This window comes from Eleutherodactylus coqui, chromosome 11, assembly GCF_035609145.1.
Source record: "Eleutherodactylus coqui strain aEleCoq1 chromosome 11, aEleCoq1.hap1, whole genome shotgun sequence".
Lineage (NCBI taxonomy): Eukaryota > Metazoa > Chordata > Amphibia > Anura > Eleutherodactylidae > Eleutherodactylus > Eleutherodactylus coqui.
In genome coordinates, this window is record NC_089847.1 from 92,396,328 (window position 1) to 92,413,561 (window position 17,234).

At 44.8% G+C, this 17,234-nt stretch overlaps 1 protein-coding gene across 1 annotated transcript in view; it reads left to right on the forward strand.

Moving 5' to 3' along the window:
- Positions 1–1,316: 1,316 nt before the first annotated feature.
- LOC136582197 (mucin-5AC-like) overlaps positions 1,317–17,234 on the forward strand; it is a 130,873-nt gene continuing 114,955 nt past the window's right edge. The window contains exons 1-5 of the mRNA XM_066583047.1: positions 1,317–1,379; positions 5,810–5,854; positions 14,669–14,930; positions 15,017–15,134; positions 17,137–17,221. Coding sequence (XP_066439144.1) covers positions 5,830–5,854; positions 14,669–14,930; positions 15,017–15,134; positions 17,137–17,221 — 490 coding nt within the window. The 5' untranslated portion in view covers positions 1,317–1,379; positions 5,810–5,829. The remainder of the gene's footprint in view (positions 1,380–5,809; positions 5,855–14,668; positions 14,931–15,016; positions 15,135–17,136; positions 17,222–17,234) is intronic.

Below are 17,234 nucleotides of genomic sequence, written 5' to 3' on the forward strand. Positions count from 1 at the left end.
CCCTAAGGCTCCTGAGCCCAGGTGGAACTGCATCTCCTGCACCCGCTACAGTTACGCCCCTGCATGGACCATAACTGTAGATATATGTTTGAATTCTATGCCTCTTGTTAGGCAGGGTTCACACGGGGCATATTCCTCTCGGAAATCTCACGGTTTGGCCGCAACAAAAACCGCGAGATTTCCACCGGGAGAACCGCCGCGGTTTAAGCCGCGCCGGCTTTGAAGCGGCCCGGCCGCTTGCTTTTCCGTTGCGGCCGGCTCTCCCATAGAGGAGAGCGCGGCCATTACATAAATAAAAAAAAAAACGAAAGTAAGGCTGCATTCACACAGGGCGGATTTGCCGCGGTTCTGCCGCAGCAGATCCGCCCGCGGCAAAACCGCCCGCGGCCGCTAATCTCGGGATTAGCCAGCCATGTGGACGAGGTTTCTCAGAAAGATAGACAGATAGATAGATAGATAGATATGAGATGGATATGTATGAGATAGATATGAGATAGATATGAGATAGATAGATAGATAGATAGATAGATAGATAGATAGATAGATAGATAGATAGATAGATAGATAGATAGTTATGAGATAGATAGATATGAGATAGATAGATAGATATGAGATAGATAGATAGAAAGATAGATAGATATGAGATAGATAGATATGAGATAGATAGATAGATAGATAGATAGATAGATAGATAGATATGAGATAGATAGATAGAAAGATAGATATGAGATAGATAGATAGATAGATAGATAGATAGATAGATATGAGATAGATAGATAGATATGAGATAGATATGAGATAGATAGATATGAGATAGATAGATAGATAGATAGATAGATAGATAGATAGATAGATAGATAGATAGATAGATAGATAGATATGAGATAGATATGAGATAGATATGAGATAGATAGATAGATAGATAGATAGATAGATAGATAGATAGGTAGATAGGAGATAGATAGATAGATACACAGATAGATAGATATGAGATAGATAGATAGATATGAGATAGATAGATAGATATGAGATAGATAGATAGATAGATATTAGATAGATAGATAGATAGATATGAGATAGATAGATATGAGATAGATAGATAGATAATCATGCACAGCTTCAGTGCTGTAAACAATCACTCTTACTTCTATTTTCGTAGATACTGAAGGGTTAAAGGAAATAATGTATTGGATATCTTGAAACCTTGGAAGAATGGGATGTGCCATCAATATACACTGCCTGGGACACAGCCAAGTCCCAGACAATATAAACTGGGCTAACTAGGAAGCTGTATTCACCTGCAAATATGGTCCTATTTGCTGAAGGAAGAGCACAGCTATGGCTTTGGATATGGATATTCTGTTCTTGGAGTCATGGTGGTAAGTGTAGTTCATTATTTCAATACGTGTTTTATCTTATAATGGCACAGACTAATCCACAGATATTTGTGTATAAAGTCTAATTACTAGTTAAAGCTATTCATGTGAAGCATCCTCAAAATGTAGTGGATATATCAGTGACTACTAACTCCATGTAAGTAAAATGTAGAAGGAGTGAAATGCACATTTTTCAGGACAATTATTTTTTAAATATTTGCACCATTGCTGTATTTAGTCATACAGAGCAACTTTGCTTTAGGACTCATGTACATGGCCATATTATGGCTCCACTTTGTACAATGCAAAGGCTCCCATTGAGGTATAAGTTACCTCTACCGTACCTTCAAATGCCTCCAATTTCTTGGAAGTTTTTTTCTGTTGGATTCTTTACAAAAAAAAGCTGTGGTATGTTTTATAGGATGCCATAGGTGCAGTTGTTACACCCCCAGGGGCAATGCTATAAGAGCAGAATAGCTTGGCACAAATGCCCCCGATGGAGCCTGTAGGGCTGCACAGACGTCGTGTAGCCCTGTAGTAGGGAGTTCACTGCTATACAGTCTCCATGCGTATGGCTCTGCCGATTCATAGTTCACATTTCAGCATCCCATGGGAATCTGAACAATTATCGTTCAATGTAAATGTATGCCCCCACTCAACGGCGAACGAGAATTGGTTCGCTTCTAGTTTGTCGTTCAGTTCCTGCATGCATAAAACTGAACGATGGATCGGCCCATGTAAATAGGCAGTGATTCATTTATGAACGACTGTCTGTTCACTGTGAATGGAGGCGGGCGGGCCAGAACGATCTGCCACCTCAATTCACTGTGTAAAAGTGCAGGAACGACTATCGCTGGGATGACCTGTTGGGCATCTGCGTCTGACAGCTCGTCCCATGTTAAAAGGCCCTTAGATTTCAGTGATGGTGGTGAGATATTGTTACTTTCGGCTAAGGATACTAGTAGTTTCAATCCATTCATAAAGTATGTGGAAGGGAACATTGAAACTGGATCCATTGTGAAATATACTATCTTGTACGAAAGAGGTTGTGCCAAGAGCACAATCCCCTGTTCATATGAACATCATAGAGCGGGGTCCACTGCTCGCAACCCCCTCCATGACCCAAAAAAGAGAGATGATCAGGAAGATTAGCTTCCATTCTGGTGAATATTCAGCCAATTTAGTATTACAAGACAGCCATTCATGTGAATTGTTCCACTGCAGGTGAAATATGTAGCTGGCTTCACCAGCAAAATCAGTTGATTGCCAGGAGAGCTGGGTTCGAGAATGGTGGTGAGAAGTTGGGCCCCCTTGACTGCGTATTCCGGGAGGGGTTGTGCATCTTGTATAAGTCCCTGTACAGGGCATAAACTGATCAATTTTCACAAAGTCTGCAGAGCAGTGCACGGAGTCTGTTAGGTTGTGTATTAAAGGAGTCCTACACGTTCTGTGTTCTGCTGTACAGTCTTTGTCGGACTCTACGAATACTTAAATAGCCCCTAGAGCTCCTACACACAGGCATATGCATTTTTACGCATACCTCAGTGCAATATATTTGCGCTATGTATGTAACCTTTTTTTGCGTGCGTATCAGCGTACTTTAAAGCAGAGGTCCCCAACTTCAGTGCTCAATATAATTATTGTCGGTGCCTCAGACATTGCCACAGGTGTTCTTACCATAGGATATCCTGAAAACATGACCTGTTGGGGGTCCCTAAGGACTGGAGTTGGGAACCCCTGCTTTAAAGTAGTTTTTGTGCACACAGGGCATGCGTGCAGGAGACAAAGACGATTTAAATGGCTATTTAACCAATTGAGTTCCAAATATGTTCTTTTTCAAGGAATTGCACTATTGCGCATCTGTGCATATAGATTGTGCGTGCACTTGTGCACCTACCATAGACTTCTATTGGGAGCTTTGTGGTGTGCACAAAAATAGATCCGGCCCAATTTTTTGGGTGCACTAGAAATGCATATGAAAGAGCAGCACTGTGTTAGGGCTTATTCTCACAACCACATATATGCAGCTATTTAGCTGCGTCCAAAAATAGGGCAAAAATTGCGACCATCTGAAGCATTGGATTCCAGTGTATTTATTCAGATGGCCGATTTTTAGCTGCGTAAAAAAAATTGCGTCGGGAAAAATAGCACATCCTTTTCTGTTGCCCATTTTATACCCTGCGTCAAAAGATAGGTCTTGCTCTATCTTTGGCCGAGATATGCTGGAAGCTCCCATAGACTTCCATGGGAGCTGAAAGACAAGGGAGGGGGAGGCAGTTTAGCAGCGTCCAATGCAGGAAAAAGAAGGCGGCTGCTCTATTTAAGCAATAATGGTTATTATGGGGATTTCTGCTGACTGAGGAATTTCCACGCTGCAGCGTATTTTTTTGCCGATACGCCGCAGCCGCCCAGGTGAATGAATACGTGGCTAAAGATCTGGACTTAATCATGGCTATTCTTCATTCATGCGATTATACAGCGCGTACGGGCAATCGTAAAAACACATACGGTCGTGTAAAAGAGCCCTTAGATTAAATTTGGTTTAAACAGCCATTTTCAGTAAACTTCTGCTCTGCCCCTAGTGGTGGCTAATGGCAGACAGAGATTTAACAGCTCTATGTAGAGACGCGGGGGCTTTGAAGCTGTATTTTAGGAAAATGCGACTCAGACCCTAAAGATATATCATGAAATTAATCTATACAGCGTTTTGGATCTATTTAGAGGATACATTAAAAATAAAAAGGTGAACATTTGATTTTATGTAATCACTACATTTGTGGGGTCTGTGATATCAGGTCATTTGTACCTCATCGAACAAATGCATTAAACAGTCTGAACAACAGGAAATCTTGTATAATTGGATTATCTGGACAGGAGGGGATATTGGATGTGAAAGTAACTAGTAGATGCAGATCATATTCATTATCCAATCTCCCTTGCTATAGAAAACTGCCAGAACAGGTATTTCGGGTGAAATGCAATATACGCTGTCCTCAGGTATTTGTTGCCTCCGTAGTATATAGCATATATGTACTTTACTCATCATATCTCGCCTCTGTCTAAACAGTTTATAGCAATATATACTGTAATATGTAAGCAATCTATCCTTTAGCACAGCTGAGTCTGCCTTCACATCTGTGTTCACGGCTCCGGTCTGAGGTTACATCGCGAATCTAGACCAAAATACCAGAAGAAATAGCGTTTCAAGCAGCACTTTCTCTTCTGGTAAAATGCAGGGCAGCCGAGTAGAAACTGAACAGACCCCATAATAGCTAATGGGGTCCGTTCTGCGCTGTTCCATCATAAGGCGGACCCGTTTGATCAGGGGATTCCCATTTCCTACTCCCCAAATGGAGCAGGAAAATGGAATCCCCACCGCAGATGTGAAAGGAACCTAAATCTGGCTAAACACTACTGGATTTGGATTGCGGAATCTGTGATCGTTAACCGCACGGATGATCCGCAGCATATCGGAACCAGTAGCAAGAATAGAACGAGCAGAAAGTGACTGAGATTTCCACTTGCAGAAAAAAAAATTGCAGTATGTTCTGTTTTTGTGCATAATCTGTGCGGACGGCTGCTATTAAAGTCAATGGAGGCCGTATGACCCGCGACCCTTCTGCAATTCCGGATTCCACGTCATCACCTAGTGATGGCGCAGGAAAAGTACTGCTTTAAAAAAAAAAAAACCTGTACTGCGCATGTCCAATGGTGAGCCATCCAGACCATCCGCAATACAAATAAATACAGGTACACACGGACGCTGGCTCGGCACAGGGTCCCGACCTGTTCGTGTGCAGTCGACCTAATTCAGCTGGTGGGTGAGTGGGGGAATATGATTATGAGCAGGATCATACAGTTGAAGCTATATGCGTACATACAATAGCTACATTCATTAACCCCTTGTAGATCAAGCCTGCTTGTACTTCAATGACCAAACAAAATTTTAGAAATCCGCCACTTTAATAGAGAATAATACTGTGAGGCTGGACCCATACAGGGTGGATCTGCTGCGGACCCTCCAGATGGAAAATCCACAGCATTTACAGCAGCAGCAAAGTGGATGAAATTTTGAAAATCTCATCCACAAGCTACGGAAATAACCCCGACAAAACCTGTATGGAAATTGACAAGCAGTGTGGAATTTAATTTTGCATCGCCGTTTACGCTTGCAGAATACACATCCATTCAATAAGAGAGAATTGGGGCCCAGGAGCTTCAAGTTACACCTCTGCGTTAAGGGGTTAAGAGAAGTTGGGGGGCTCCAAGATAAACTTTTGCACCCAGGCCATGAGCCTTTAGCTACGCCCCTGCAATGCACTATACTATACCTGCTCTCTGAATGTCTAGAAGTGTCACAGGATTGGTACATTGGATTGTTGAGGCTGTAACATGGCAGCAATGGATAATCAACTGCATGTATTGTATTTCAGGATTTGCAGGCCTTCAGCCAATGAAGCCGACCCCAGCTCCAATACGTAAGTAATCCAAAGATATGACTAATGAATGCTACTATGTTCACGTACTATGTGAGCTTGCAATGCCCTGCGTTGTATGTTTCCAGTAGCCTATTATTTAATTCAGTTCTGCAACTTCATTCCATTTTTAAATCATGGGACCCCGTAGCCAGTATCTAACCATAGCAGTAACGTCAAATGGGTACAGGCCAGTGATTAATTGTTGGGAAGTCACATGTCAGAAAGCCGGGACATTATCATGTACTGAAGAATACAACCATGTGGAGAGCTGATAACACATGGAGTGGGCATTTTAACCCTTTACAGAGCAAGGTAAATTTATGGCTGATAGCAAAAGTATGGTGTGGCATGAAAACTCCTGCTCCTGCAATGTAGTTACATCCAAGGACCCGGAGAAGAAGGTAGAAGCAGTTTTTAACCACTTCTCCCTTCTCCTTTACAGGCTACATAGTTCAATGAGCTCAATGAGCGTTATATAGTGCAGAGAGAAAGTGGAAGTGTCACTTCCATTATTCGATCTAGTGATCATGTTACTGCCGATGCTCAGCCAATCACAGGCAGCGCTCAGCCATTCATTCAATGAATGTCCGAGCGATGCCTGTGATTAGCTGAGCGCTGTGAACAATCACAGGCAGCGCTTAGTTGTCATTCAATAAATGGTTGAGCGCTTAGCCAATCAGACGCAGCCCTTTCAGCAGGCGGGGATTTTAAATCCCCGTCTGCTGAAAGAACTTCATTACAGTGACAGGACCCAAGCTGCTAGATGTGCCTGAGCCCCGGCAGCGGTGGAGAGGTGACTATATATATATATTTTTTATTTTTTACACCACATAGGAATGATTTTCAGGGAAGGGCTTATATTTAAAGCCCTTCCCTGAAAATCACTGCAGGGGTACCGACATCCTATGGCTTTTAATAGGGCTGCTGACAGTGGTGGCCCCATTGAAATTAATGGGAGAGCTTTGCGATCCTCTGCCATAGCTGTCACAGCTGTGACAGCTGTGGCAGGTGTGAGGGATTAGCGTCAGGATAAGGAAGCAGCCTGGGCATCAACAGCCAGAGACAGTGACACAAGGAGTAAAGTTCATAGTCCAGGCTTTGCCTGGGTTTATTTCAGCAAAATAAAGCAAAACAGGCCTTAACTCCAGGCCAACATAAATTAACACCTGCTCGTCTGAGCACCTACTATACATAGATCGGTGCTGACTACTCACTGCAAAAAAAAACAGCTTTCTGTGCACAGCCAGTCGTTTCCTCAGACCTGCAGAGGTCTCACCACACTCTCTCCCAGACCTGCAGGCCCAGGTTTTATAAGGCCTGATACCAGCCTCACCTGGTACGTGGCAGTGGCCATCCCACCCTTCACTTTGTCCACTACAGGAAAAGCCAGCCCGGACTATGCAGCTTGGAGCCAATACATTAACTACAACGTGTCAGTAACTTAGTGTTACTGACACACAAATGCTGGCTTCCTCCACCGAGCCCAGGCTGCTCGGTGACACGTATCTGTCCAAGTGCTCCCTAAAGCCACATAGGAGATCATACTAGGAGACACATATCTGCCCTCAACGACTTTGCCAGTCACTGTCTCACTCAGGGAATTCTTCACTCCCCGCAGGGAGTCCCCTTGTCATTGAACACTGTGACAGTGCTGTCAGTGTTCAGCGACAAGGGGTCTCCCCGTGGGGAATATTGACACGCATCACGGACCTATGGTGCACACTTGTCCTATGTTTTCAGGTCTATGCATTTGCACGCCTGTAAAACACAGACATGTGAACACAGCATAGGGAACCAATGGTTCTAATAGGCGCGTGTTTTTGTGCGCACCTTTGTACACACACGCTCGTCTGAATACACCATAAATGTACTAATTTTAAAAATAAACAACTATAACTTTGAAAAGAATATTTTTTTTAGCTTTTTGCCCCCAATAAAACTTAAAAATGGGAAAAAAAAGTCAGTGAAAAAAAGATATTAAAAATAGCTTCATGTGTCACGGGAAAAAAAAATTTTGGTAGCTGAAGAAAAAAAAATAGGATAGTAAAACCACCACCAAAATGTGTCTTCTCCTTTAGGACTGAAACACTATGGTCCTTAAGGGGTTAAGCTGTGAGCACAGCAGTCTATTATTTAGCTATTTGGAGCCTCTGGTTTTCTAATATTGTTGCAGGAAAACACCTTGAGGCTTTATTCACAGGAGCGTATACATGCAGCTATTTACCCGCGCAAATACGCTGGGCCATCTGAATGAATGCATTGAAATTAATGCATTGTTTCTGAATAAAACCTAAGGCCTCTTTCCCACGGGGTGCTAAGCGCGCAATAATTACGTGTGTAAAAAACATGTGGCTATTAGGACCAATGGTTTCTTATGGGAACGTTCAGATGAAGGAATTTTAGATGCGCAAAAAAACATCTGAACATTCCTATAGGAAACCGTTGGTTTTAATAGCTGTGAGTTTTGTGTGCGTAGGTCCCCGTGTAAAAGAAGCCTTAATTATATTACACAGTTTATAAGTTTAGGGATTCTTGAGTTGTTGGACAACCCCCATTTTATGTTGAAAATAGTGCATTCTGCTTATTTTTTTGTAAATGCACACGTTGGATTTGAATTGCGGAATTTCCACAGCAAATACCGCCCATAGCATGCAATGCAAAAGTGATTCTTCATGCATATGAATGGAGCATGCAGATGAAAAATCGCAGTATGCTCCACTTTCCTGCGGATTCCACAAGGACAGCTTCCAACCCTTGGCCTGTCCACAATTGACATTGCAGATGGACGGGAAAGGCAGAAGTTAAAAATAAAAATCTGGGGGGTGTGGCTTGGAACATGAGCAGATAGGACGCAGTGTATAGAAGCTCCCACCAGACCCCAGCTTCTAACCTGCATTTAAGGCTTCCAGAGGCTCCAACGTTGCACATGGGACGCAGCAGAAGAACCAGAGCGCAGGGGACCCCGTATCGCGGCGATTCAGGTCCCATGGATACTTATTTCGGGCCCCAAGCCAAGAAGAAAAGTCCCTCCACAGAACCCAAGATGGCACCGCTGCCGGTGGAGGGGGGCGGAGCCTCGGCTACCCGGCTCCCGGGCCCTGACAAGTCAGCTTGCCCGCTGCCTCAGGAGGATATTCACGGCACCCCGGCCCTTCAGGTGATCTCCTTGATCTCCTTACCAGAGTGGCCTCGGGTGGCGGCCCCAGCCCCAACTTCCCCTGGAGCTGGGTGGCACCCTGCTGGCCCTGCAAGCAAACGCCAACGCCAGGGGGGAAGGCCCCATCGGGAGGACCCCAAGACCTGAAGACGTTCTCCGCCGTTATTTCCTATCTGTGCGCATGTGCAACCATGACTCATTCTTCCTTATTTCCAGCTACTCCCCGACAGCATCTGACTGCCCTACCGTTTTCTTGGGACGTTATTGATCTTATATGTTTCATGATTCTGATCAGGGTGTCTTGCTTGGGCTCTGTGGACCTGTCCCCGACCCACTGGATGTTTTCCAGTGGATGGGAGAGAGCTGTGGACCTGGGGGGAGGAGAGGTGGCAGGAATACTTGGAGTCCTATCATCTATAACATCTTTTTCCCTTTTATCTTTCTCTTTTATTTCAGCCCACAGAAGCCCTTACCATAGCTGGACACCCCGAGGGGTGACTTAGCTCCAGTTAGGGTGTAGGGGGAGCGCGACCCTCCTTATCCTAGCCTCAATCACGTCCGCCCTAGGTCAGCAACACTGGATGTTGCTCTGACATCTGTCGTCAACTACCCTAGTTCGTGTTAGCACGGTTCTTTCTCTGTTTTCTTTTTTTTTTTCTTTTATTTCCATGTCTTTCCATTTCCCTTTTTTCTTTTACACCTGACTGTATTGGTTGGTCTGTCAAGCTTACCCCCACCCCTCCTCCCCTTCCACCCTCCCTCTCTCCCAACGGGTCTTTCTGGAGCCACCTTAAGACCAGAGACACCTATTCCAGTCACAAAATAATATGGCATCAATTGCAGTAAGCTCTTATAACGCTAGGGGCCTTGACATCCCAAAGAAAAGGAACCAGATCCTATATAGTCTCCACAAGAAACAAGTTCAGATGGTTCTTTTTCAAGAAACTCACTTTACGCTTACTGGAACCCCTAGTTGCCAAAACAGATACTACCCATACTGGCATTATGCCCCTCATCCTACTCGCAAAGTGTGCGGGGTATCCATTGCTTTGCACAGATCTTTTAACCCAACAGTTCTGGCGATCGAAAGAGATGAGGGGGTAGATATATCTTTCGCAGATTAAAGTTACATGAGGTTGTTTATACCCTGGCTAACCTTTATTTTCCCAACCAGGATCAGGTCTCTTTTGGTTCCAGAGCTCTCCAGAGACTGTCGGAGTTCGCCGCGGACTCAACTCTGATCGTGGGGGGAGACTTCAAAATGGTCATGGACCCACTCTTGGACACCTCAGGCCGCTCTTCCGTATCCTTCTCAGCTATACGAAAACTCAAGAAACTAATGGTGGGTCTCCATCTAGTTGACCTGTGGAGAATCTTGCACCCCTCCATGAGGGATTATAGCTGTTTCTCGCTGTCCATAACACATACAGCAGAATCGATTATATTTTTGTCTCGCAGAAGCTCTTAGAGGGTGACCCGAAATGCTCCCTGGGTAACTTTCTGTGGTCTGACCGTGCTCCTGTATACGGAGAACTGAGGCCCAGGGGACGGACCCCAGGGGGGTATAATTGGAAGCTGAATGACAACCTTTTAAAAGACCAAGCCTGTATGGCAGATATCTCCAAAGTGATCGATACATTTAAGGAGACTCATGAGTCGGATCCTACTCCAGCTCCGATCAAGTGGGAAACTTTGAAGTGCGTCTTAAGAGGGGCCTTTATCTCCCATGGCTCGAGAATTAAAAAAGAAAGATTCCTAAAATTGGCGCAGTTGCTACAGTCCTTGGAAACTTGCGAAACCGCAAACAAAAAGAAAAGCTCAGTTGTCTTGCAGGCTGAAATTTCCAAAATCAGACATGAGATTCTTTCCATTCTAGATAAAAAAAACCTACATCTCAGAGATAGACTTCGGACAGGTTATTACAAATATGGTAATAAGAGTGGGAGGTGGCTCTCCCCCCTCGTATGGCCCAATCCAATATCCTTTCCATCCATACCCAGTCCGAATTGGTAGCTCATGCCCCTGAGCAGATCCTAGAGGCCTTCAGAGCCTATTACGCTAAACTCTATAACATACCTTGCTCTGGGAAGTCAGGAGAAAATACCACGATCAACACTATATCTCGATACTTACAACAACATCTCACTAAAACCCTCCAACCAAGTGAGGCGGAGGCTTTGGAGAGTGATCTAACGCCTACAGAAATGTCTCAGGTCTTGGAGGATTTGAAGGTCGGGAGGAGCCCGGGGCCGGATGGGTTTACCCCTAGATTCTATAAGCTTTGTTTCAAACACGTAGCCACGCTTATGTTGGAGGTATTCAATGCAATCTCCGGGGGCTCCCCCTTCCCTCCCCATGCTCTTCAGGCCCACATCGTAGTGATCTTGAAGCCAGGAAAGGACCCCTTATCCTGCAACAGTTACAGACCCATCTCCCTCATCAACAGCGATCTCAAAATATTCTCCAAAATGATAGCCAACAGACTTAACTCCCTCATTCCACAACTCATCCACGATGATCAAGTTGGGTTTTTTCCCGGGCAGAGAAGCTCGCGACAACACAATTAAAACATTATCCCTAATAAACAAAGCTCGCATCTCCAGCTCCCCCGTATGCCTATTGGCGGTGGATGCAGAAAAAAAACATTTGACACAGTGAGCTGGAGCTTCCTAGAGGCAACGCTTAGGGAGGTGGGTCTGGGTCCTAGAGTTCTTTCCTGGATCATGGCATTATATAGTTCACCTTCGGCTTGGATCAGGGTAAATGGCCTTTTGTCGGAGCCCTTCAGGATCAAAAATGGCACCAGGCAGGGGTGTCCTCTCTCTCTGTTGCTGTATATCCTAGCAATGGAACCCTTGGCAAACGCCTTGAGAGGGAACCCCAACATATGGGGAGTGAGATGTGGGGATAAGGAACATAAGATTTCTATATTTGGTGATCTATATCTGAAATCCTTGGGTTGGTTTTCCGGGAGTACTGCTAGAACTGGCCAGTTATGGGAAATTAAGCAACTTCAAGATGAACTCACAAAAATCGGAAATTCTCAATGTTACTTTAACCTCCTCGGAAGCCAGACAGTTGAGGGAAACCTTCCCCTTCCAGTGGAGAGAGAAAGCTCTAAAATACCTGGGAGTCCAAATTCCTTCGGACCCTTCCCAGATTTATGAACTAAATTACAGACCCTTCTTGGCTGCCCTGGACTTGGAGCTGGAGCAGTGGTCCAAGATTCACCTGTCTTGGTTTGGCAGGATCAACTCCTTGAAAATGAACATCCTGCCTAGAATGTTATACACCTTCCAGACCTTACCCTGGGACCTGCCCAGACATTTCTTCACTCACTTTCGGAAGATCAATAATAAGATTTGTCTGGAATGGTTCTGTCCCCAGACTAGCTTATAAGACTCTGACTCGACCCAAAGATGAGGGAGGGGCGGGCCTACCAAACATAGCACTATATCACAGGGTGGTAGTTAGCAGCTGCATTCTGGACATTTTCCACCATGCATCCGCTAAGTCGTGGGTGGCTCTGGAGAGTGACCAGAACCGGTTCGACCTTAGGGGCGCTTTTTGGGTATCAGATGGGACGGTCTGGAGGGAGACTGGCGTATCTCCTCTTATGCAGAACCTACTGCGGGCTGGGAGATGCTTGACCCGGGGTGGAAGGGTGGTGACAATTCCTGGGCCAATGACACCACTGGTAGGGAATCCGCAGATCCTGGCCACAGCTACATTAACATGCCTTTCTTTCATGCCGAAGTCTGGCTTCCTGCGAGTCAAAGAGGTGGTGGGCCCGAGTGGTATACACTCAATGATCGAACTGGGAGAAGGTTCCAGTCCTAAACCAGGGGCTTGGATGCAGTACCTTCAAATCAGAGACTACATAACTCGTTTGGACCCCAGGACAGACTAACGCAGACCTCACCTCCTTTGAGGGCCTATGTGTAGCAGCAAATCCCCCTACTCACAAAATCTCTCTGCTGTATGGGTTGTTGATATGCAAGACGGTACAGGTCGAGAGACCAACATGGAAGGCACTCTGGAAGAAGACTCTTGGGAGAAGCATCTCTGGAGAGCTCTGGACCAAATCCTATGCCCTGTCTCATATGCTATCGATATCTGCTAAAGCCCAAGAACTGAACTACAAGATAGTGACGCAGTGGTATAGGACCCCAGACAAGCTGCATAGAATCTTTCCAGAGGTGACAAACGACTGTTGGAGATGCAGTTCTGAGATAGGCACTATGTACCACATATGGTGGACCTGTCCTCTCATAGCTTCCCTGTGGGACGACGTGGCCCGCCTGTATGAGACAGTAAGCAGAACCCCTTTGAACTTGTTACCAGACATAGCCCTCCTTTCTGTGTTCCTAGGTCCCATCTCAAGGGTCAAGAAGAGCCTACTGAGCCACTTTATAATGGCCATGCGCCTTACCATTCCCAAATACTGGAAGCTGGGGGGGAGCGGTACCAAAAGCTGCTTGGGTCGAGGCCCTGGACCACATTGAATATATGGAGGAGCTTAGGAGCGCCGACTCTGAGAAGGGAAATTCGGGCTTTTACGAAACATGGGCATTATTATGAACAATTTCAGCAGTTCCCCAGCCTTTCTCAGGTGGCTGGAGGAAGGCCTGCTCTGAGCATATTACGATGTCCCTAAACATCTTGCACTACAAAAATCCCATACTGCAATGGCAGGAAAGACCTCCCACCTCCCTCCCCCCACTTTTTTTTCTTCCCTTCCCCCTATTCTTCCTGTTCTCTTTCTAAACCTTTGCTCTTCGTCTTATTTTCTTTTCAAATTTTTCATTTTGATTAAAATAGTTAAAGCAGTTAAAGTGCATCTTTTCAGCCCTCCGCACATGACGGAATGTATGTAGACCTATATCACGAGGGATTCTTGCTCGTCTCAGAAGTCTTGTAACTGCCTAATGTGCCGTTTGGGGGACTTTTTGATATCTCAAGGGCTTGTTTGACATGTTTTGATTTGTTGCCCATGTTTAGATTAGTTTAGAGCTGTCATAATCACGAAATGGGTCTGGCTTGTGACCCAACCAATAGCTGTATCAAGGTTCTCAGAATTCTTTTCATAGCCTTATGTTATTGGCTCTGTTTATGGTGTCCCCGAACTCAGTCCGTTTTTCCCCAGGTGGATTTTTTTCTTTTTTATGTAAACCTGCGGGAAAACTCATAGTCCAGGGGAGAGGGAAAGGGTGTGCTTTCTTTTAAGTTCAGAAATGATATATTTCTAATGACATAGTCTATCATATCTATTTTTTAATGTACCGTTTGTTTGGTCTATGAAAACAATGAACACATTTTCGAAAAAAAAAAATCTGGACTGCACATGTCCAAAGGCGAGCCGTGTGCAGAAAAGAAAAAGAAAATACAGGTACACGTGGATGTTGGCCGGGCACAGGGTCGGATTCCACTGCGGGCTCACGCATACGGAATCTGGCCTGCCCATGTGCAGGAGGCCTAATAGTGGCTGTCGCTAGCACTAGCGATTTAGAACTCATTGCCAGACTGCGTTTGCAAGTCCAGGTGCATCCTGGCAATGAACTCTGAATTGTGTGCATTAATGGCACTCCGGCAATAATGCCTTTATAGATTGGTTGTAGAAATTCTGTTGCTTATCTCATCGATTCTCATCAATGCAGCACAATTCACAAGTCACAGTGGGCAGGTTTGCAGCACATGGGGAAATTACCACTTCAGGACACTTAATGGCGATATCTACCACTACCCTGGCACATGCAATTACTTGTTTGCCTCCCACTGCAAGAGCAACAATGAAGACTTCAACATTCAGATCCAACGCACTGTAGAAGATGGCAAGCCTGTTATAAGCCACATGACAGCAGTGCTATTAGGAGTGGTGGTAGAAATAAGGAATAAGACCATTACGTTGGATGGAGTTATGTAAGTTGTGCTTTTATTGCATTCAATATCCACGTTTCTTTAAGCACCTTCCTGTGGAATGGCTACTGATAGCATTATTCTTGTAGGGTGGAAGAGATGCCAGCTGAAAAGGCTAGGGTTCGGGTGGACAAACTCGGCAAGAATATCAAGATAACAGCATCCAATAATATTTTTATGTTAATGAATGAACAAGACAATCTACTGGTAAATGAAATTATGAGTATACCGTTATACCTTTCCACTGGCGTATTGCACAGGAGAGTCACTGCATAGGGGTTCAAAAAAAGAGTAAGCAATTCTTCGCATTAAAGTCTTTCTTGCCTAGTCTCCAGGGTTGTGTTGTCTCCCAAAAGAGCAAAGATGTCTTTGACTCCTACAGAGGAGGCAAGTGTCTTAAAAAGTCTGCTAGCAGCCTTAGTTATGAGTAGATAGGCTGTCTCTTATCTTGCTCGACACCCTCGTACACATGCATGCTCAGCTTGGATTGAAAGAAGTTGACAAGAGTAGTTGATGTTGGCCATGTAATGCATGGATGGGTCTGGTAGACTAGAGCAAGTGACACTTTTACCTAAAGTGATTCTCTGGTCTTGGAACAAGATTCCATTCCAGGACTGTAGGGGCAGGGAGGCATTACCTTCAGTTGTTCTTTTCTGCTGTCCCTCCAATTCGCTGGTTCTGGGTTCCATTTTCGGCTGTCCAACACAGCCAATGCAATCTTCAGATACCTAATCCACATGCATTAGTAGCATGCACTATATCTGCTCTCTGATTGGCCAGAGCTGCTTACGTGATCAGCACTGGCTAATCAGAGAACAGTGCACAGTGCACAGTATGTATTAGATGGTTGGAAAATGGCGGAAACGGGGAGTCCGGGGAGCTGTGCTTCATACTGACTGGGTTTCCTGTTCCTGCATTGTGTCCCTGTGAAGGTGGCGCATGCACACAGCTTGATTCATTTCAGCTGGCTCTGCCGCCATCTGAATAGAGTCATGCTGTAGACGTACGTGTACATATGCCAACTTTTTGTGGCATAACGCAGGAAAGGGACACCTAGTAAATATGAAACACGGCTCCCTGTTCTCCCCATTCCCTCACCTTTGAGCCCAATAATGTAGTTTATGAAGGTCAAAAATGATGACAGATTCTCTTTAATGGTCTTTTAATGGCTTATAGTCCAATTTCTCTATCAGGCCATCCAGAAATGCGTCTTCTTTTGATGCTAAAAAAGGCAATCAGTTATGCAGGGCACATACTGAGCTAGACATTGTCTTTATTGGGATTTTCATAGTTTTAGTAGTCATTTTAGAGAATGGGGAAGGGATTTATTAAATAACTTTTGCAAGAATTCTGGTATTAAAAAGCCACAATTTTTTGTGCAAGTCATGCTTGTGCAAAAATGTGCAACTTTTTTGGTGCTTTTCTAAAAGTGAGTTCTGCTGGACAATGCGGCCATGGCTCACAGCTGGCCTAGATTTCACATTCTGGTGCATGGACTGGTTGCACCAAATTTAAGGGTGGGTGCCTCTTAATAAATTTAGTGAACTTCCCTCCAGGGCATTCTTACTTAGGCCTCTTTCACACAGGTGTTGGGATTTTTGTCCGCCTGCATCACGGCCAAAAATCACATGAACAAAGAAAGCTGTGACTAAGACGCGTTTTCTCGCCCATTCGCATGGTTGTGTGCGGCGTGTATATACACCGCAGCCCAGAATTCTGTTTTCCGGGGGGAAAGCGTTTAGCGATGTTTAACTCTCTCCTCTTTTGCCCTCCCTTTTCTGGTTGATTGCAGCAATAGAAACTCCCATAGGAGCCTATGGGAGCTGCTGGCAAAGAGAGTGGGAGGGAGGTGGGAGGGAGTTTAGCATCACAAGCCATTGCTAAAGCCCCTCCCCTTCCCTTTGTCGGCAGCTCCCATAGGCTACTGTGGGAGCTGCTGGCTGATCGCGACCAAAAGATAGGGTAAGTGTCTGGCTGGAATCCGCAGCGTATGTGCTATCTTTTCCGGCCAGCCAATTTTATGTACCGGAAAATCGCCCATCTGAACAAATTCAATGCTTTATATATATATATGTATATCCGCGATTTCCAGACGACGTTTAATCGCAGCAAAATAGCCGCGATAAAATGTTCATGTGAATGAAGCCTTTTCTCCTGTCACTGTTATTTTAAAAGCACAAATTAATTCTTAAAACTTTTTTTCTTTCAGCTAAAATTGAACCGTAATAAATATGCTAATCAAACCTGTGGATTATGTGGTGATTTCAGTGGCGTTCGTGGATTCACATTAGATGGTAAGAAACTACT